The sequence below is a fragment of the Manacus candei genome, unplaced genomic scaffold (assembly GCF_025592945.1).
Source record: "Manacus candei isolate 608988 ecotype Guabito, Panama unplaced genomic scaffold, ASM2559294v1 h1tg000018l, whole genome shotgun sequence".
Classification (NCBI taxonomy): Eukaryota; Metazoa; Chordata; class Aves; order Passeriformes; family Pipridae; genus Manacus; species Manacus candei.
The window spans coordinates 4789047-4810997 of record NW_026138066.1 but is presented as its reverse complement, the minus strand read 5'-3'; the positions used below and the strand labels follow the sequence as shown (position 1 = coordinate 4810997).

Here is a 21951-nt window from a genome sequence, read left to right as displayed (position 1 = left end):
TAGAATTACTTTTCTATTTTTAACAATCTCACTTTTGTTATCGTTTGCTTTGCCAGTCAAGGTTTTCTCCCAGGAACATTTTGTTTATTTTAATCAGCCTTCTACATTTTTCACGCTCCACTCAATGTCATTTTTCCTCTACCATCCTTACACTTACACTTCACAGAAAAGGAGGAATGGGTCCTGAATTGCTTCTTTAATGCAGTAATGAAAGCAAGACTGGGTCTAACAGAATTTGACATTTATGGACAACCTTTATAACTGTTAACAGTGATTTTTAATGTAATTTATTTGGGGAAATCTATCATATACCTATGCTTCTCAGCCATCCCCCCCCCCCCCCAGTTTTTCTACTTTTTGTACTGTGGACATGCATATAAACGAGACTTCTCAGTGACAAGCAAATTTCTGTCCATATCAAATCTGAAGTTACTACTAAAAAGTTATCAAAGGTTTCAAAGTAAATGAGCTAACTACAAACCGTGACTCGTTTGGCCCATGTTGTTAACATGCAGCATTTTTCTCTGCCGTATCAATGCAGAAGTTTAGTTTTCTCTATTACCATTACATTCCCACTCCTCAATATCAACCAGTTACAGTTCTCTTTCCTAGTGTATTTACTCAATTGGCCTTAATTCATGCCATTTCAGAATGGCTCCAATACTTTTAGTCCCAATCACTGCATTTTAAGCTCTAATAATCTACCTGCCTACTTTGCTCTTCTGCATTTTTATTATCTTTTATTAATCTCATTTTCCTTTGACCAGAACAGGCTGTCTACTTCCAGTTCCACATCCCTTTCTTGAGCTGCTGTCTGCCTTCAAGTGGCCATGTTTTGTTGGCCTGTTCATGCATCTCAAATTATTTCCTTTCTCTAGTTCAGACACCTTCCTTATCCGGTAATTTTCTTTTACCATTTCCCCTTTCCAGAATGCCACCCTGTACCTACCTTGACTTGTAAAACAGAAACAACGCAAATACATTTGTGCAGAACCAGCACATCTGCGCCATGCAGCCATTTCATGCACTACATGCATAACCACAGTAGAGCACATTATGTAATTAGCAATACAGTAATTTTGTTAAAATTTGCTGCTGTAAGGGGGTAGAACAGATAAATATCTTTATCTATTTCCCTATTTACAAAAACATCTTTTTAAAGTATACATATATGCACTTGAGAATGTATATTTATTCTGAAAGATACATGGACAACAGTTCAGCATCCAATACTTTCAACAGTTTTGTAATCTCAAAAAGAAGAGAATTAAAACTACAACCAAGATAATGAAAATCCTTCATAACACCATGAAGCCAAAAAACCACAGCTGGGGGGTTTGACTTTGTTAATTCTGCACCCTTTTCAGGGCTAAGCCCTCAGTATTGCTAAGCCTCCATGTGCATCAACTGGTGTCACTACAGAGACAGAAATAACACAGTAGCAAAACGGTAGAGGTTTGAACCAAACAAAAGCAGTAATATTATCAACAGAAACTACGTACTCCAATTTCTAATATTTTTTAACGTATTTAGTTTTACTAAAGTAAACATTTTGCAGTAAGTTCTCGTTAACATTCCGCTAACAAAGGCAACCCAAAAATAATTAGTCAGAACAAATGTCTTCTGAGCTTCCCAGAAAATGCCATGTATATTTAAATTTAATTCTTGGCATTGTGCCAAAGTGGGGGGGGTGGGCACCTAAGTGGAAAAATAATTTCAAAGGCCTCTAAACCATTAATGCAGAAAATGAGTTGCTTCTCTTACCTGGCAAGAAGATGGCACGTGCAAAATGAGCTTCCTCCTCTGAGTAAGCCACTGACATGCAGCTCATTTGCATAAAGTATTATCTACAAGTAGATTCCCAGGTCGGCCATCTTGATCTAAGATCTTGTTTTGTTTACATAGCAGCATGAGTACTATTTTTTAGCCAGCTTGAGCTACACCTAGTATACCTTTTGGCTTGTAGCCTACATCTGCTTGTTAAAGCCTGCTGGAATTCCTACTTCTCCACACAAGTAGCTGAATGTGTCAGGAGTGCCCCTGCAGCTCACTGAGCATGCCACAGCCTCCAAGGATACTACTGCAACTGCAAGTGCCTCCAGTGTTCTCTTTGTACTGCCTTCTGTGCTGCCAACTATTAGCGCTGCAGCAACTATGTGCAGTGAAGTACCTCCTCCCACATACCACAACACAGTAGTACCAACAAACATCGATTTATTACAGCCCAGCGCAAGACACCACACTGAAAAAAGAACGCTGAAATTTCCTCAGTATTTTCACTTACTAGCAATCTAATTACACCTAGGTTCCTTTGTACATATTTTCACATTCATCAGTGCTGCTCTTTCGGTCCGGAAACCACAGTGTTTCTGCAATCCGTGTGAAGGAGAAGTCCATGACACATGTTAGCTGCTGCCGGCATGGATCCAGACTGCAGTTACAGCTAGCTGGCGCCAGTAAAATTTACATAAAGGGGCCTCATTTCAAGACTATACTGCAGCCCGAAACTGCTTAGCAAAGCCTTCTCCTCCCCCTTCGCCCCCTCCCCACCCCCATGAGACTACTATGGGTTCTAGAATATATCCTCTAGTTATTTGCTTAAATATAATCCAGATCTGTGTCAAAAGTCAAGTGCTCGTCTTATTGTTCATATAAATGAAAACTGCCAACAGCCTCTGCAAAAGAAATTCCACCTTGAAGCCTGTTCCTAGTAGGATACTACACACTGTTCACAGTGGTTCTATAGTAATTGAAATAACACCGGAAAAATAGATATGCATAATGCCTGGAACCAGCTCTCCTTAGCCTGGTACTTCCAGTATTTCACAGACTACCACCAACAAATAAATATCAGTTCCAAGTAAAAAAGATGCATTTTTAGCCTCATGCTAAAAATGGTAACATGTCGGGCCATTTCATTTGTTGTTTCCACTATACATCTAATTTTTCATCATTAGGCAGATGAAAGATAAAAAAAAATATCCAGAGCTTTATCTTTTCAAGTACCTCTAAGGTACAGTAACAGGTAGAGGCAGAAACTTGGATTTCAGCCTCAATATGACTTCAAATAGTTAATTTCTTAATTCTTACCTTTAGTCAAAGTCCAATTACATTAATAAATTAATTATATTTTACAAAGGCTTATTCTGAAAGTCACTGTACTGTTTTTAGGGGGGAAAAAAGAAGCCAGGTTTTAAGTGTACATATGTAAAGGATGAATCATTCGCCAATACCTTTTTGTCCTCATGTGCTGCCTTATAAGAACTCTTAGAGCACAAAACAACTCAATGCAAATAAACGTACTATTTGTTATATTAGCTGTAACCAGGAATTTGTGAAACCCTAAATAAAATCAAGTTTGGCTAGCTACACATATAGCAATGTGCAGCTGTAGCTGCAGCCTAGCACCATTTAGTGGAAAAGCTAAGTGCTGGAGACAGCGATGCTTGTCAATTTGAGCAGGGCAAAGGCAGAGCACCCCAGGACCAGAAGAGCCTGCTTTACACCCCAGGCTTCTTCTAGTTCCTGTTATTGTTCCTCTGTAGAATGCCAACAGTGTCAATGCTATATATAGTTGAATTATATATCCCGTTTTCTGCTGCGAGCATAATTTGCTGTAAGGCTGGTTCTAGATTATTAGAGCATAATACAATTTGCTTATCTGCAATATAAAAAAGATACTAATTTTGTAACTGAAAGTATTTGGTAATGCGAATTACTCTTCACTGGTTGTTACAATTCATCCTCGCCTTTGTATCCAAAAACCTAAATTGACATGTAAGGGAGAAATAATTATTTTTCCAAAATGACTGTCACATTAAAATGACAGTCACTAACATCTTTTATGTCACATGTATCTTTTGACTTGCTTTACTTTCAAACTGGTTTGTGTATGTTAGCACATTTAAATGCTGTGCAGAATGCCTTTCAGTGATGCTGTTGTCATTTGCAGAATGAATCATCAGATTAACAGCCTCTGAGCTTAAAAATATAGGACACCAATGCTGCTTCATAAAAAGAAAATGAAAAAAACTCCTTGGATTTCCCAAATACAGCCGTGTACCCACCCTCCCCCTCCCGCCCTCCCCAGCTCTACAGCCTTGTGCACAAATACCAGAATAATAGTATGATTCTCAACACAGTAAAACAGACACTGCAAAATAAGAGCCTTGAAGCATTTTCCGTTCTGGGCTCCAGTCTGCTATGGGAAATCCACGCCAGAGCTTGCCGGCAGCCCCGCGGGCGAGCTCTTCATCCGCAGTTTGTGGGAAGCACCACCCCGCTTCCAGAACGTTCCTGCAGAGTCACTCCCTCCCCCCTCCCTGCGCCTTCCTCCCTCTCGCACTACTGGCTATGACAAAGCTCGCTTTCAAACGCAAAACGTTTTCACAAAGAGGAGGAGCAATGGGTTTAGGAGTTAGAAACGCACGGACTCGGTTACACAGGCAGGGCGTGCTGAGCCCCAGAGCAGCGGCAGCCTCTGCCTGCGATGCACAGCGCTGGCAGCCAACCCCCAGTACAAAAAAGACAGGGACCCTCCAGCAGCCTCCAAAAGCAGGGAATTTGGGGGGAGGAGGAGGGGGGGTGCTGGTGTTTTATTTTTGTTGGTTGGTTCTTTTGGTTTCTTTCCGTTTGTTTGGTTGGGGTTTTTTTGTTTTGGTTTTGTTCGTTTTTGGGGGGGAGGAGAGGGATGTGGTTTGGTTGGTCGATTGGTTTTTGTAACTTAAGAGATTAAACTACAGCGTACTCAATCATATTCTCCAGTGACTGTCACTACAGAAAAAGCCAAAATGTCTGTCTGCCTTTCCCATGTTTCTCATACAGTCACTGGAAACGTCTAAGTACTTTTATGATTTTGCCTTCTCAAAGCCAGTTAACAGGGCTCTTCCTCCAATATGCACACAATTTTCTACTCTCGAATCAAAATGACCTTAAAAAGCACATGTGTCAGTCAAAGGTAATAAAGCCGGTTGTGTTCAAAATAACTGCTATTAACTCTATGGGTTCAATAGGTACGTATCAAAGATAACATCCTCAAATTTTAAATATCAGCTGATTAATTTCAAAATAGGAAAGTAGAGGAAAAAAGTGATATAAAGTGATTTCCCTAATTCAGACAATTTTAGCTATTAAAGCATTCAATTGACAAAGTTTGTCTAAAATAAAAAGGAAAAAAATCCCCCACAAACCCAACCATGATTTAATCTGTCACTAATACCTTGACCTAAAAAAAGTCAAAACAACAAAAAACCCCAGAAGAACAACAAAAAACACCCACCACAAAGCAAATGAAAGGCACAAAACAGAATGAATTATTATTCATATAACAGTCAGCTAAGACTTTAATAATTCCCAGAGTCTTCTCACATTGGTGTTTGAAAGGCACAGAAAATCATATACATTTCTAAAGTAGAGAACTGTCGACCAACATATTATCTTAGCCAATGTGGTTTATTTCAACATATTTTACAGCAGAAGCCCTGTATCAGCAGAATAAACAGGGAAGGCGGGAAAGGGGGGAGGGAGGGCCAACAATAGTTGTATTCGCTTTTCTACTTCAGAAAAGGGGTGAGAAAAAGTGTCTAAAATGGGTAACTTCCAAGCAGTAGCAGAGTCTCATGTTGTACTCCCTTTCTTCTAGAAAGGGCAAATACTCAGTTTGACTCCTTATCAATATTTTGCTCACTTAAAGTTACATTAAGTATTTTGTTATTTACTAAACAAAGACTGAAAAGCTGACAGATCTCAACTTGAAAACCAAGATAATGGAGGAAAGAAAAAAAAATTATCCTTACTATTCCTTCAAAGACAGTACACACTTGAAAAAACTTACTAAAGTTTACAGTTAAAAATAAAAGTCCAATTCAATTGTATAATAATAGTCATAACATGATTAAGGTTCCAAACAGTTCTTAAACCATTTATTTCTAATACCTAAAGAACCAACCAAGTCAGCTCTTTCAAAGTGATTTACATACATAAAACAGTATTGCATTCATTCAGCAGTCCATTCCAGTTCGTTTAGAATCCTGCCTGAAATTGTTTGCTCCCAAAATTTCTACCAAAACAGAAGATGCAGCTGTGCAAATTGAGACAATTCTGAGTTTTAAGAGGAACATAAAAAATAAGCTGTATTAGAATGGTTCCAAGCAAGTATGATTTAGCAATGAAAAACTATCCAAACAGTTGGCGCACAATGAATTTTCTTATAAGCAAGTGCAGCATGTGCAAAAAAGAAAAAAACTAAAAAATTCTGTACACTTCAGAATAAACTATTGTTTTTCTCTTGGAAAGCGACATGTATTTGAGACTGCTGTCCTATTAGGAACTGGTTTACTCCTGAAAGCCTATCATTCAAGTTTACCTATGAGCAGTACAGAGCTAAGTGTTCTAGAACATGTAGACATAAGAACACTGAACACAGTCTGACAATGCATCTCTCATTAAAAATGTATAGAGATCAATTCAATTGAAATCATTAATTCATTATACATAACTATATTTAATTCAAATAGTGAATATCTAATTTACGTATTTAATAAAAGCTTTTTTCTAGCATCCACTGAAGCGGCCTGTTCCCATGAACTTAAACTGTGGTTTTTATTTTCTTTTTGACTACTAAACCCCAAACTATTAACACTGTGGAAGGGAACAGACAAGATATTATGCTTTCAGCTACTAGTACTACCATAAAGCAAGCATTACAGAGTATTTAGAGTTCTGGAAGGGAGAATGTGTTTCATATGCAGAACAGGTTTAAAAACCTATCATACTTTATGCATTCCAACACCTACTTTAGGAAAGAGAAAAGAAAATCAACCAAAAAAAATTCAAACCCCAATCCACACCACCTACCCAGCTCACACAACAAAAAGCTACAGCTTCCTGCTGAGCCAGTCATTTTGTACAGCACTCCCAAAAATGGAACTGTTTTCAAAATGGCCTTTTAAAAAGCAAAGGAAACCAAAACCAAAGGGAAGGGAAAATACTGAGACGAGAGCTTTCCTCTGAACTCTGGCAATCTCTCCATGCCTTTTCTGTAAAATGGGACTAAGCTTATTCATCTCACAGAAGAAAAACATGGGCAACAAAAAGGGCACTAAAACAATTGTAAGAAGGACATGGTCTGAACGTGTAGCATTTCACTTAAATACAATACGCATGAAGAACCACTCTTTACAGTGACTGTCAAAAATATGATACTTTTCATGTCTCCATTAAAGAGAGGATCAGTGAAAAACCCCTAAATCAACAGAGCAAACAACACTTGACAATTTTTATATGGTTGTTTTCTTTAAAAAAATGCAAACAACCAACCAAAAAGCTCAACCTCCAAAAAACCAACAAACCGCCACAAGATGTGTATGGTAAAGTATGTTTTAAACCTAAAACTTCATCCCCCTTAGTGATTGCAAAGTAGGGGTTCAGTGATCTCATAAAGAATGAATTGTTTCTGTTTGCTTCAAACAATATGATGTATTAACATCTGGAATTAATCAACAACAATAACTGACTAAAAACCACATGAACGCAAACTTCAGTAACTATTTATAAGGCTGGGGTCAGGATGACTTGAATCAGAATATCTTGCAAAAAGCCAGAAAGATTATTGTTTGAGGCATGGGAAGAAGGAGATTTCACTATATTACTAATCTGCATTCAGTAGATGAGGTGAATGTATGGCAAAACTTCACATTTCATCAAGATAAATGTATTCAATCACAATTTGTGGTCTGAATTTTCAGACGTTTTAAAGTACCTAAATGTTCCCAGGATCTAAACTATCTTACCCAATCAAGAAAAGCCACTATGAACTAAAATCTGCCTTAAATCCACTAAGCAAAGTTCCACTAGCAATAAAAGTAGTAAAACTATCTACCTCCTTACCCATTTCATCATCACCTGCGACCACACATTCACATACTTGTTACTTATCTCTTAAAGAAAGAAAATCTGATGGTCAATTACTTAAAAATTTACTGTTAGCTGAAGTCAGCAATCAACCTGAGCTTAAAAATTCTGTATTTTATTGACTTTTTAAATTTCTTTTAATCAAATGCATGTGGTAAACATGGAGCAAACACGTCTCCACAGAACCTGATGTGCACTGTCTGCCCAGAATAGTTGATTCTTCATAAACAGTGTGTTGCTTTTATTTGTAGAAGATCGTTTATGGACATAGATATTTCAAAACTAATTTAACTACTTAGTACTTTGTTGTAGATGATACTAAAAGCACCAAATTAATGTGCGAAAATTCTGATGAAGGACTAAACTTTTAGGTAGACTGACTTTCACATCCTTGGCACAAAGTTCAACTTCAGCCAGGAAAATAACATAAGCTACACTCAGATGAGTTATCCAGCTCTTCTGCTGCTCCTGACATGGTTCTGGAGAACTTTAAATAACTCCCTATTTAATTGCTCTCAGTTTATGCAGCTCAAGAACCTATAAAGACCTTAACTAGGTTTAAGACACAGAACAAGAAAACAAGAGAGTTGTAAGGAAAATGTCTTACTTCTGCTTCTCTTCTGTTGTCCCCCTCCCCAATGGAAAGAAACCCTGGGCATTGCTTTTCTCCTACCTTCATCTCCCTGGCTGCTGATGCTACCTTTTAATGAGTGTACAGGATGACAGATAGGTAGGCCACCAAGCAGTACCACACAGAGAAATACGCTAACTAGGCCACGTGAAACCACTAGCACTTTGAAACTCAGATTTCAATGGAATTAAACAAAAGAAATTAAACAATGATTTACCTCAAAATGTCCATTTTATAATTTGTAGCAATTCTGAAAAATTTCTACTTGTTCTTGAGTAGTTCATAATTGTTACTTGCATAACAGTTAGCATGTACATAATCATTGCTATTTCAATGTATTTACACAGGCTTTGTAGTTATTTATCGCTGGAAAAGTTACATGTTGAGAATATGATAATCAAATGAAAATCTAACCACTTGGTTACAAAAATTTAATGAAATTTGTAAAGAGTTTATTTTACGTTTTAGTTAAAAGTCAGAGACAAGCTTTTGAAAAATGCACAGAATGAAATAAAAGCTATTCTGACGTGGTAAGAAAGTAAGCCAAAAAGAAATAATTTGATTAGCAAGACATACAGATATGACCTTAGATCTGTCCTGTCCCATGTGATCTGTCCTTTAACTGAGATGAGATCTGTGAATTAATTCAGTGAGAGAGGGGAGGGAAAGGTATATTATACTGCTTAGAATTAGATAATTTTGCCTGACCAAAATCTGAAATTGTTTCTTAGCAAAGCAGAGCTGGTGCTCACCTCTAAGGTTTGGAGCACGTGATGCCACCAGCTCTGCTCATTTGCAGACAGTCAGGTTAAACTGCTGCAGTGAAGACACTCTGTCAGCCATTCTGAAACTGCACTGTCTCAGCTGCACTGAAAATGAGACTAAGATGGCTGCAATGTACACTCAAGACCTGCCACTCAGTGACGACTCAGCAGTGAATAAGACATTTATAAAGCAAAGCACCTCCCTCTTTACCACACTGCAACAAACTGCACAGGCAGGGTGTGTGTGTTTGTGCAGGCAGAAGAATGGTTTCTTTGACAGGCAGGAAGTGATTAATGCACAGCTGCAACGCTGCAGCTACTCAGCACAACTGGTAAAGAGAAAACTAAACCAAAAACCATTGAGAGGCAGCTCTCCTGGGTCTGTGATCCTGGATTTGCAACATGTACTTCAAATCCCTCCCAACTCCAAGGCAGTTCAGGATCCATGTCACATATTAACAGTCAAAGTTACAGAGCCAGATCATGCATAGAACTGACAAACATTAGGGAATACTTTTCAAGAGCAGGCTCATTTCAGAGTTAAAAAAAGAAAAAAAGTGCTTAAGAAACTGATCTGTACCTTCTTACAGCCCGACCTACTTCAAAATATTCTGTAATATTAGTTGCCCAATAAAACAGTTTTACTTGGGGAAGAAAAAAAGAAGTTCACTTTATAAGAAAGCTAGCAAAAAACCCCAGGAACATTCCAGAACTTCAGTGCCCACAGAAATCAAGTATTGAATTCTTTATGAATGACTCAGCATGTTGTTGTGTAAGTTTTTCAAAGAACAGTCATCTCTAGAATCACTTCAGGAATTTTGCTGGAATCTTGTTGCAAAAGAGTAGTTCCTGAAGAGCAGGTTTGAGAACCTATGGGGGTGACAAAGGCGTTGTCAAAACAAACACAGTTTTAACGCAAAGAGAATTAAACAGAATTTTTGCTCTAAATCTGTTCATTAAGAATTAAACACAAAACAGGTTCTGCTCTAAATCTGTTTATTGACACCAATCATGTGCTTTTGTCCAGAAATGGTGGATCGGTTCTGGAGGGAGCTCCTCTATATTTGCTTCACTTCTCTACTAAATCCAAATATGTCTACTTTAGTAAACAAAATAACTGCAAGAGCACATGGGGCGATTCTGAAGGAAATTAATGCTGAATTGTACCTAACCTTCTACCAAAAAATTGTCTTTGTGATCCAAAATTAGCCCAACTCCGCTCCCTTCCAAAAAAGTAGAACATGCCCTCCAACCGCTTTGTTTTATGAAAATGCTTAAACTTACGTAACTGTGCATGTCTGTTGCCAGCTGTAGCTGGTTATTTCAGGACTGATTAATCATGCCAGCAGTAGTTGTCTGATGTACTCATCAACACCACAGTTAGTATTTCAAACTTAAAAATGGTAAAATATACCATCTGGCTTTTCTTTTTGGCCTTGTATTAGCATGATTTGCAATACAAGAAAGAGCACGTGCCACATACAAGACAGCTACATTGATAATTTTTGTGTCTGATCGTACTGTTCAGATTTAGAAAACTAAATTAAAATACAGTTGATGTTCAAATGCCCAAAAGAGAGATCTCTCAAAAAACAAGTTTGTGTGCACTGGAGAACAAACGCATTTAAATTAATTTAAAATTACTCATTACACTGAAGCTTTTCTTCACTAAGACCTATTACTAAATCAAAAATCAAGTTTACAACAAATTCAAAAGAAACATTTTCTATTAGCCAGTTAAAACCCCATGTTGCTTATTCTGAACCTCATACATACCATAGCTTAAGCTTATAGGAATTTACAATAATTTATAACTTTTCAAAATTCAATATTAATATTCTATGTATAGGACAAATATATACTTTGATTTCCACAATAGCAATGTTTTAAATAGAGAAAATCCTATGTTTAGTACACCTACAAAATTCCTAGATCAAAAGGTGAATTCTGACCTCCAGTCCTAGAATTTCAGGAATATCACCAAAAACCTAGGGAGGCTATAATCTGGAACCCAAGAGCTGCACTTGTACAACATTGTGTTCTCTTAACATTGAGGCTTGGAGCTCAATCTATGGAAACTCAGTTACATAAATAGGTTTTGGATGGGCAAAACTACTCGGCAAAATATTTCAGAGAACTCTTTCACTGAGCCAGAGAAAACCAAAAAGCCATGTCACAGTCTACTTGCTATGAACATCTTGCCTTGTCAGAAAGCTTCATGAACATGCAGTTAACATTAAGCGGACAAATCAGTTCTTAGACTGATGAAGTTTGGTGAGGAGAGACTATTATTTGAAAGCATCTGAACTGAAGTCTCAAAAGACTATCCATTGAAACCCTCCTTTATCTACACAAGCCAGTAAGCTGACATCGAGAAACATCTCAGCTCTCACTTAGAACTTCAAGAACTTCACAAAAACTACCTAAAGTACTGGTGGGAAAAAAGAGTCCATGATGATCATGAGGCAAGGAATACGAAAGTTCAGAAAGTCAAGTCTGCACAACATTTGAGGACTTTTCATAATTCCAAGCCCCTTGACAGTAGGACCAATAAAGGCAATGTACTGACTGAAGTCAGCAATTAGATATGTTTATGTGCCTAAACACATTTTTGAAAGAAGTAATGAATTAGAATGCAACATCTTTTTATAATTACTTCATGGAAACTGCATTAAGTAGGAGGCAAAGCTAGAAGAAACTTTCTTTCATGCCAGGTTTTGGCCTATTCGAGGTTTGAGATTTTTTACCATAACATCTCTTTAAACTACTGTGAAATGAAAGATGATGCTTAGGACAGCACAAAATAACAGAGCAAACACACAACTTATTTTAACCGCTACCTGACATATCCACAGTTATATAATTAATTAAACACCTATTAAGTACATGAATTTACTTAAGAGCATTTTCAGAAATTGGATCTAGAAAAGAAAAATATTTTCCCTGTGTTAAAAAAACCCAAGTTACACATATCAAACTAGCTCTATTAGTTTACCTAAATATTTCAGAAAATACAGTATTGAAAAAAATTACTAATACATCAGGTGATTTGATGTTTGTTCATAGAAAAAAATAAGATCTATTAATTCATAAGTCCAGGTTTTAGTAATTTATAACATGCACAGATCAAAATAAAAGAAAGAGCATTGTTTGCCTTTTATTTTTCCCTTAAGATATTCATAACTCCCAAAGGAACGTAAAGGGCATTTATACTGTACACAATCATATACACAGTGTTGTGAATTCCTTCACAGTGATATGATGGAAGTTGACATACAAATGAGGATCAGGCATTTATTTAATACTGTATAGTTACTAGTATGCCTTCAGCTACACCACCAAGGAATCTTTATTTTCAAAAAACAAAAAAACCCAAAAGGGGGGGGGGGGAACAGAACAGGGGGGCAGACTTGCTGTGAAATATACTGGCAGTTTTAAAAAGTATACATCACTGGTACTATACAAGAGAAGGAGTCAACAATGGAACTAATGAATCCACATTTCCTACAAATTTAAAAATGTCGTCTTGCTACTTTTTAAGCAGGTTGTCACGGGTGCCTTACCATACTGGGCAAGTGAGTGCAGGTCCACAGCTAGTCTGAAGCTGCCTGCTGATGTGACAGATTCCATACTGCTTTGACAGACAGTACCTATGTCCTGACTGACAGCAAGTTATCCCCCCAAAACAACACGTAACTGCCAAGTTCCCTTACTGGCGACAATGGTAACCTCTCCTCACCCCAGCTGTTCTCACAAAATTTGCAGGAATTAATTGATACTTACTACTCCTTATATTTACTGAAAACCAACAAGTCTTTCAAGACTTATCAAGGACAGAACAACTGACACAATCAATGATCACAATACAGGAAAACACCAAATGGAGAGCAAATGGAAAAAATGCATTCAGCTTGCAAACTATTAAGTAAGAGGAACGTACTGGTAAAGTATCTTTTGGCCTTCCTATTTACATTTTATGAATAAACTTGAGATTTTCGGCATAAATATAGTTTCTGACAATTAAGTCCAGCTAAACCTAAAAAATTATTATACTATTAAAATCATCCAGATGGGGAGAAAAGTGATTTTTCTTCTTGTTTTGAAAAGAAAATATAGTATCTGGTTTAGTCCACTACTTTTCACTGTGGAAATATTTCTGGTTTTTAACAGAAAAAAAATGCACAAACACAATGAAAATGATGATTTAGTTACTAAGTAAGAATCAGTTAATAACTGATAACAATAACAGGATTTTCCAATTTGTTTAACATGTAAACTGTTTGCACCAGATACTCTGAAATCAGTATTTAAAATTAAGCTATTTTTACCCATAGGTCATTGAGTCTCTTCACTGGCAAAATCACCTCCCATGCTGGTAGGAAAGCATTTGCCCGTTGTCTTTCATGTCCCAAATGGAAGCATTAGTAAAGGAGCCTTTATAGAAAAACTAACATACTAGACTTAATATTTATCTTCTAAATACGTGAAATGAGCACACCAATACAAGCCAAAGCAGGAGGTACCAGGAAACATGACAAAGTATGGCATGCATTTGTATCTGTTGGAATCAGCATCTTCTGGAACTTTGTAATGGATAGGAAATAAGAAGAGTTCTCACAATAAAAGCATCAAAATGACAATTTAAATTAATGCATATAATTACTGTATCCTTCTATGAATCAATTCTGGTACGACTGGTTTCAGACCTACACAAGATCCAAGACAGTCTTTCTAAATTAATTGATACAGAAAAATACACTACTGTTCCACATTATCACAGGAAACATCAGTTCAGCACTGCTACATTTGGTAGCAAGGTTGCAGCTGATAAAAAGCCTTCTACTTCACGAAATGTATACTAAGTTTTCTGAAGTAAGAACATAATAATAACCCGAAATTCTTAGTACAGTTTCTTTCCAGATTATATGTACATAGGAACTTGACTTGGTACTTTTGCAATGTACAAAATAATAATTTTTTTTAAATATATTTTAAAAATACTAAAAAAAAAAGTTAACTGCCATACTTGCGGAATAAATAGTGGGTGTAGTTGCCACGATTTATGAACTGCACAAATCCTCATGCAGTTGTTAGTGAATTGATTTTATGATTGGCCTGACAACAACCGTTAGCCCTGTTTCTTAGATCTGAAACCAAGAAATTACCTACCCAAGACGACGTATCAAATGGCACTGGCTTTTGTGTTTGTTTTTTTTCCCCCAAGGAACTTTTAATATCTGAAGGAATACTCTCCTTCATACCTTCCTGTAGAACTGCAAAACCCAGTATCCAATAAAAAAACCACACTTCTTACATTGATATTTGAGGTTTGTGTAGAGAGTTCATATTTAACTTATTAACTGCATATTTAAGCAGATGTTAAGTATGTCCTTCATGCTTTCAATTTTAAAAACCTACATATAAAGTAAATATTTGTAACTGTGATAAGTGCAAGTATTTCAAACTAGTGTATCAGTTAACGGCCTAAAATATATTTTAACTTGCAAAAGAGAGACAAACAGCATGCTTGTAGAATATCCTGATCTTGTAGATGCAAATTCCAGTACGTTTATTAATAATATACTGCATTTACTTGTATAATTTGGGATATTGAACAAACATATCTGTTAATATGCTCTCATTAGCACATCAGATACGCTGTCTAGATGTACAAGTGTCATTATCCTATGACTGCATGGAGTCTGCAGTTTTAAGCTCATTGACTGCTCCCTAGAACAGCAGAGCTGTTCATCCCTTCATTTTAGCAAATGCTTTTCCATCAACAATTCCAATTTTTCCAGCAAGTCTATATGCATTAAGGGTCACAGTGACATCACATTACATAAATTTATTTCAAGATTACTGTTAAACAACAAAACATCCTAATGTCGGCACTTCCAACATCTGTCAAATATCAGGAGATCCAGTAAAAGGAGGATTCACCTGCTAAAAGAACAAACCGCTCGAGGACAGAGCTACACCTCTAACAGGCCCTGGAATTAAGAGTGCAAAACTCTAAACCATGAAGAGTTTCAGTATTTTCAGTGTTTACATTTAAAAAAGATTAGCGGTTCAAAGGTACCTTCTTTACACAAACACGCGTCTCAAACTGGTGTCGCCATGTTGTTTGATGTGGGTGGCCATGACACTTTGATGAGCTGCTTGGGCCTTGTTTAGTGGTGACATCACTCGAATGAGGCCCAGCTGGGCCTTCTGTTTGTTCCCTCATCGAAATGCTCTGTTTTCCAGTGAATGAGTGCGCCCGTATGCCACAGGAACTGTGCACTGCAGGCCATCATTGTAGGAACACCACCAACGGTTTCCCCTCGTTGCTTCCACAACTCACTTGCTGCGCCATGCCTGTGCGGGCATTCCTTGGTGCCACACGGGACCCCCGAGGCCACGCCACCCCAATTCCACCATGGAGCGAGGAAAGGCTGTCGAGGCGCCGGGCGCACCCTTGTCCCACCCAAACACGCGCCGCCACCTCGCCTCGCCCGGGGCGCGCGCCCAGTACCGTCGGTGCCCGGTGCGCGCCCCCGCCGGACCCACCTGTGCTCGCGCCTCCGCCGCCGCCGCGCGCGCGAGAGCAGCGGCAACGCACATGCGCGCCGCCGCCGCTGCACTGGAGCCGGGTCACGTGCTCCCATGCAGGCGCGTGTACAGAGCTGCAGCCCCACGGCGCATGCGCGCTGCTGCTGCCGCCGCTGCCGCCGCGCCGCGGGGCAGCGAGTGCTGCAGCTGCCCTGCCCTGCCCCGCCCGGCCCCCGCGCCCTCGGTGCGCCCGCGCGGTACCTGCGCCCTCGCGTCTCGCGGCAGCTCCTGCCCCAGCGCCCAGCGGCCGCCGCCGCCGCTCCCGCCTGCCCGCTGCCGCGGTGGATTCAAACTCGGAACCCGCTCCGGGCGCCAACGCCGCCTCCCGCGTCGCACGCGCCGGGCCGCTATGCAAATGAGCCCCGTGTCCCCTCCCATCTCCCGACTGGCTCCGCCCCCTCCGAGGGCACAGGGGCCGGCAGTGGGGAGCTGCCTCGGAGCCGGCCAATCACAGAGCCGGCCATCTTGGCGGCATGCAAATGAGGCGCCGGGATATTTAAATAAGGCGGTGGCCCCGCCCCTTGGCGGAAGTCGTGGACTATTAGGCGCAATGAGACGCTGGGGCGCGCTACGACTGCGGCCGCCAGAGGGCGCTGCGGCAGGCCCGGGGGCGGTGCCGGGAACAGCCGGCCCTCCCTTCCTCCCTTTTGACCTTCCCGCCCTTCCTGCACTTCTGCTGCTTCCCACCACTGCAGCTGTGCGCCGCGAGGCTCTGCAGCCTCTCTGACACCTTCGAAAGCCTGCCTAAAATCCGCCGGGCTGCATTATCAGTGTCATGAATTGCTTGCTGCTGGTCCCTTACCACCTTTCTTGTCCCGCTTCTGCACTATGGCTGTGCCTGGCCAAAGCACAGATGTTTGGGGTTGTTTTATAACCAGCTTTGCGGTTCAGGAGTGGAGGGAAAGCACTCAGCCTGTTGGCTGCACTTTAAATGAATCTGAGGCACACGGGGTTATCCTGAGTGAGCTGCAGGTCAACCACAAGTGGCCATTTCCCACCCTCCTTCAGGGCCTTAGGGGCGGGGGGTGGGTGGGTGGAAAACCATAGAACTTGCTTTGATGTGAGCCAGAACTTGGTGCCTTTTGTACCATAGCCAAAGGCAGGAATGACCATTGCCAGCAGCTGGTCTGTCCCATGAGGCACGGGTCAGGTGTAGCAGAGAGAGCAGATATATGAGAAGGCACAAGAGGATAGAAGGACACATGTAGACTTTCTGCCAGAAATGCTTATGTATCGCCTGCGCTAATCTAGTATTAGCGTCATGTACCAGTCACTTAATAACTGGGTAATGGAGAGTTCCATTTCCTCCTTGTTAAGGCAAATAAAGTTCACATTTTTCCCACTGAAGGTGTGAAAAATGGCATCTTGATTTATTTTTTTTCAAGAGTAAGCTAAAGATGAAAGAAGTTTCTTTCTGTCACCTACCAGGCTGACCAACAGGTCAGCTCTGTGTCTGTATGTCATAAAAGAGTACTTATGACACAGCCACTGTAAGAGTTTTGTCAGATGTGCTTGGTGGATTGGTTAAGGAAACTTTCCTGTCTGACCAGGCAGGAGCCACTATGGCAGTCACTCGCACCACCCAAGCTAGGACCAAAGCCCCTTCACAGCGAGTGGCTCCAGTGAGCCAACAGGTACCCCACTTGACTCCCTATGCTCACCACATTCACACAGTGAGACAAGGTTTCCGTACTGGTTTGACAGCAGGTTTCACAGAATAGTCTCAGACATCTGGATCCTTAAAATAATTCACTCATGGTGTAACAACAGAACAACAGCTCAAGCTTTTGCCTCTGAGCAGGGACAGTCTGCGTGCACAATAGCCTGGAGTCTTCCAGCTGAATCATTGGCTCCTGCTGTCTCTGAGTGTCCAGTCACCTGGATGGTGCCACAGGTCCCTCGTGCCCTTCGTTATGCAAAGGGTCAATACCAGTTCATGGCCTCTTGCGTGGGGTTCTGGCCATTTCCCACCACCTAGACCTCAATCTCCAGCTGGCACTGCAGCTGCACACTGATCTGCCTGCACTGAATGTATTTCTCAAGAGATTGAGGGGCAGTATTTTAGGGTGTTGCCATCCCCAGTGGTTTGCCTGACCTCTCTGCTACATGCTTCCATTGCACAGCCAAGATGGAAGAAGTAAATGTATACATGTGCAAACACATCTGCAACAGGTCTTTAAAAAGTGGCACTAGCCTGGAATTTGAGCTGCTGAAATGGGAATATACATGTTGCTTAGCTGTCTTTGCTATAGGTATGACAATTTCTAAGATGAAGTGTGGCAGAAACCTGCAACGATAGTGTCTTAAACTTTCACAGTTAGTGTTGTCGAGGTACAGTACAATACTGTCTTAGAAAAATGGATACTTGAATTTGATGTTGAGTCTTCTGAGGTTTTGTGTACAGTCAAAGGACAAGGCATTTCAGAAAGAAAAGGCTAGAACTGTCCAGAAGTTCCTAGCCACGCCTGTTGTTCAACTTGAAATTTCACTGCTGGTGAGCACTTTTGCAGAGTCCATGCATATATATCCTTTGGGAGTCAATCAGGAGTGAATGCTTTGTGGCTAAAAGATGCAGGTTTTCAGAAGACTGTGTATTAGTACAGCCTTTGAATAACAATCGGTGTTATTCCAAACTTACTTTAGTATGGAAGCCATTGCAGAGATATCATTTTGTTCAATGCAGTACAATTCATACACCTAAAGGGAGAGTTAAGAAGGTTTTATCTACCTAAAAAATATAGTTTGTTAAGACTGCATTAAGGTATGAATTTGCTGCCAGTAGCATGATTTTTTTTCCTCACAAATAAATAGAAAATACTATGACTATGATTACAGGTGCTAAGGGAATGTAGTAAATGGGGTTACATCAGGCTAGTGACCAGTCACTAGTGGGGTTCCTCAGGGAACTAAGGGGAGACCTCATCGCAGTCTACAGCTTCCTTGTGGGGGGAAGCAGAGTTCATTCTCCAATGAACTTAAGGCTTCAAGTCTGCATACAACATTTCATTTTCTTATTTCCAGGTATTGTTATAGGACAGCTCCTAACCTACGAATGACATATCACTAGAAGGCTGATTACACAGTCCTTCTCTCTGTACGTCCAATAGTGTTAGAAGTACGATACTTAACACCATGAATATTTCCCAAATATTAACTCTCCCTCTATGATTTAATAATTGCTAATAGAGACATTGCAGTCATAAGAGGGAATAATAAAAGGGAAAAAGGAAAGTGATGCACAAAAGAGATACAGTTCTCAGTATGAAAATGTACTTTTTTTATAAAGACAACTACTGACAAAACCATGAAGCAAGAGGGACAAAAAAGAAAACTATTTTATTGGTACATTTTATTTTTAAATAATTATTGGAAAATGTGTATTTAAAGAAGTCACCTTGCTAAATGAATGACACTTTGAAGCTACTAAAATTTACATTAATTGTTTTTTGGTAAATCACCGGATAAATAAGTATTTCTTGCATATTAATAGCACAATAGGATGGAATGATTACAATTTCTCTGATTGTAAATAATTCCTACACAGGGCAAAAGATACACTAGAAAGTAATTTCACTAACAGAAATATTTCTGGTGAGAAAAAAAAATCTTTGTCTGACAATATAATCTGTGATTTAGCAGTGTTAGGCTAATGGTTGGACTTGATCTTAGAGATCCTTTCCAACCTTAACATCTCTATAAATCTATGATTTGGGTCTTCAAGAATTTCACTTTGAAGGCTTAAAATGTCACTGATAAAGGAGTTGCATGATAACTTTCTGGTGAATTAAAACTGAAAAATTTTAAAAATCCTTTTTCATACAAGCCTTTTATTTTAATATGATGTAAAGTAGCATTGTTATTACAGTACAAGTTGAGGAATTAGTGCTCAGTTTTAACCTCCACAATACTTCTTAGATGAAGGGTGCTTGGTCTTCAGATTACACAGTTTTATGAACATGTATCTCACTAATTTTTATGTGATATATTTAAGTGTTTTTAGAATCTGATAAAGAAATGCAAATAATATTTTATATGTTTCCTTCTTGGGGAATATGTTTTGACCTCTTGGAAGAAATCTGTCTGAACATGTCTGGAATGTGATGAATATGGAAAGTCTTCAGGAAATAAATTATGCAGATCTGAAATATGTTGCTATATTGGATAGCCATAGGATTTTTGTCTATTCATGTTAGTGACTTATTTTAAGTAAATTAAAAAAATTGATCTTCTTGAAAGTTTAGCAACGGAAACTTTCTTTAAAAGAAAATTTTCTATACTGTTAAAAAGGCTTACTCTCAGGGCAAATAATTCTTCTCTCAGTTTCTTTTTCTCAGTTCTAACCTTAGTCTTTTTCAACGTAATACCTGCTTTAGGTCTTTTTAGAAAGCAGAAGAGTCATGTGTTACTGAATTCAAGTGGTAATACAGATTCCAAATTTCTCAATAAATGATATGTATCTGGAGGACACTGCAAGTGAAGAATCAGATGCAGAGTGGTTTAATAACAGCTTAAAAAGGTAAAATACTTGGGCTTAGCAACAGTGAACCTTTCAAGATTATGCTGAGAGAGACTTAACTGAGATTCTTAACTGAGACTTAAGAATATCTCGTTATCAGTTGTATTTGGAAAGGTCTCTCTTTTTTTTCCCTCAAACACAGAATGATCAACCTTCTACAGACTTGCTGGAAACATTGTGAATAAAAACTTGGCTGACAGAAGAAGTCTGGAATGTACAAAAAGTGCTTGTTTGAGTTTATTTATTTATAATTGTTGTTTGCTAAATTTCACGAGTTTGTGGTGCTCTGTTGGGAACAAGGCAAACTACCATCAGATCTTCATGATGCAGTCATTCCCCACATTGTTCTGGTTCCAGCCAGGACAGGATTAACTTTTTTCAATAGCCAGGAGAGGGCATGGCTAGGACTCAGAGGTTATTCTACACCACCTCACATCATTGCCAGGGGCAGGGGGAAGGGGGGAAAAAGGTTCCTTTTAGTTGAGGAAATGTGGTGGAGGTAGCCATCCAGTATTGTCTATTATTGCTGGGGTTTTTTTCTGTGTGAACCGTTTCTTTACCCTCTGTCATCAGTATTTTTGCTGTTACTGTTCATTTTCTTATCTCATTGCTGTTTCCAGTAAATTGTTCTTATCTCAACACATGATCTCTGCCTTTTGTGCCTCCAATTCTCCTCTCCAGTGTGCCACAGTGGGAAGGGAAGGGGGGAAATGGGACAGCAAGAGAGAGGGTATGTGGTTTGGAGAGTGTCGGTGAGGGCACTAAATTGGGGAGTACCATTCCTAAACCACAACACACATCAAAATCAAAGTAACACCATCACAGTATTGGCAAAGGTGAACAATATACACACACAATAAATCTCCACCACACACCAGTATCAAAGTTCCCCCAAATTATTTCACTCACTGGCAATGTTCAGTTCAAGTTTTGTGCATTACCTCTACATTTTTAATTCTTTCAGCCCCATGTTGGACACTAAATCTCTAAGACTGTGGTGGCTTAGCCTTGTTTAACAGTTAAATGCCCAACCAGCTGCTCTGTATAACGATTGTTAACTTCCTTTGTTTTTCTGTGCTAGATGTTCGGAAAATTCGCAACTGGTTCATGCCGACTGAGTAGAGAGACTCAGACGAAAAGTACAGAATTACAAGGGTAAATATTTATACATGGATGTGATGTGTCTTCAGCCAAACTGGGGCACCCCAAATGCAGTTTTACTCAAGGTTTTCATACCTCTCAAGTGTTCAGCTACAACAGGATTTGGCTAATCACTAACACAACACTACTGATTACTAATCATAGTAAAACTCTGCAAAGCAACTATGTATCTGCAGCATTATGGTGCTGGTATATTGAGACAGACATCAGTCTTGCTATAGTTACTTACAGGTGAGTAGGCTGAGACAGTTCTGTTTGTTCAGCCCAGAGAAGGGAAGGCTCCAGGAGGACCATATTGTAGCCTTCCAGTACCTAAGAGAGGCCTATAGGAAAGATGGGGACAGACTTTCTAGTAGGGCCTCAGTTGTTATAGG

The 21951-nt window shown here is 39.5% G+C and overlaps 1 protein-coding gene across 4 annotated transcripts in view; it reads right to left on the bottom strand.

Moving 5' to 3' along the window:
• The window catches only part of ATF7IP (activating transcription factor 7 interacting protein), an 85203-nt gene extending 68956 nt beyond the window's left edge, over positions 1-16247 (bottom strand). The window contains exon 1 of one of the 4 annotated variants that reach the window (XM_051784133.1): positions 16102-16247. Coding sequence is in view for 1 of the 4 variants with exons in the window: in XM_051784132.1 (XP_051640092.1) it covers positions 15859-15956 (98 nt within the window). In the remaining 3 variants the exon portion in view is untranslated. The other 3 variants (XM_051784132.1, XM_051784135.1, XM_051784134.1) reach the window with 3 other exon arrangements.
• Between the last annotated feature and the right edge of the window lie 5704 nt (positions 16248-21951).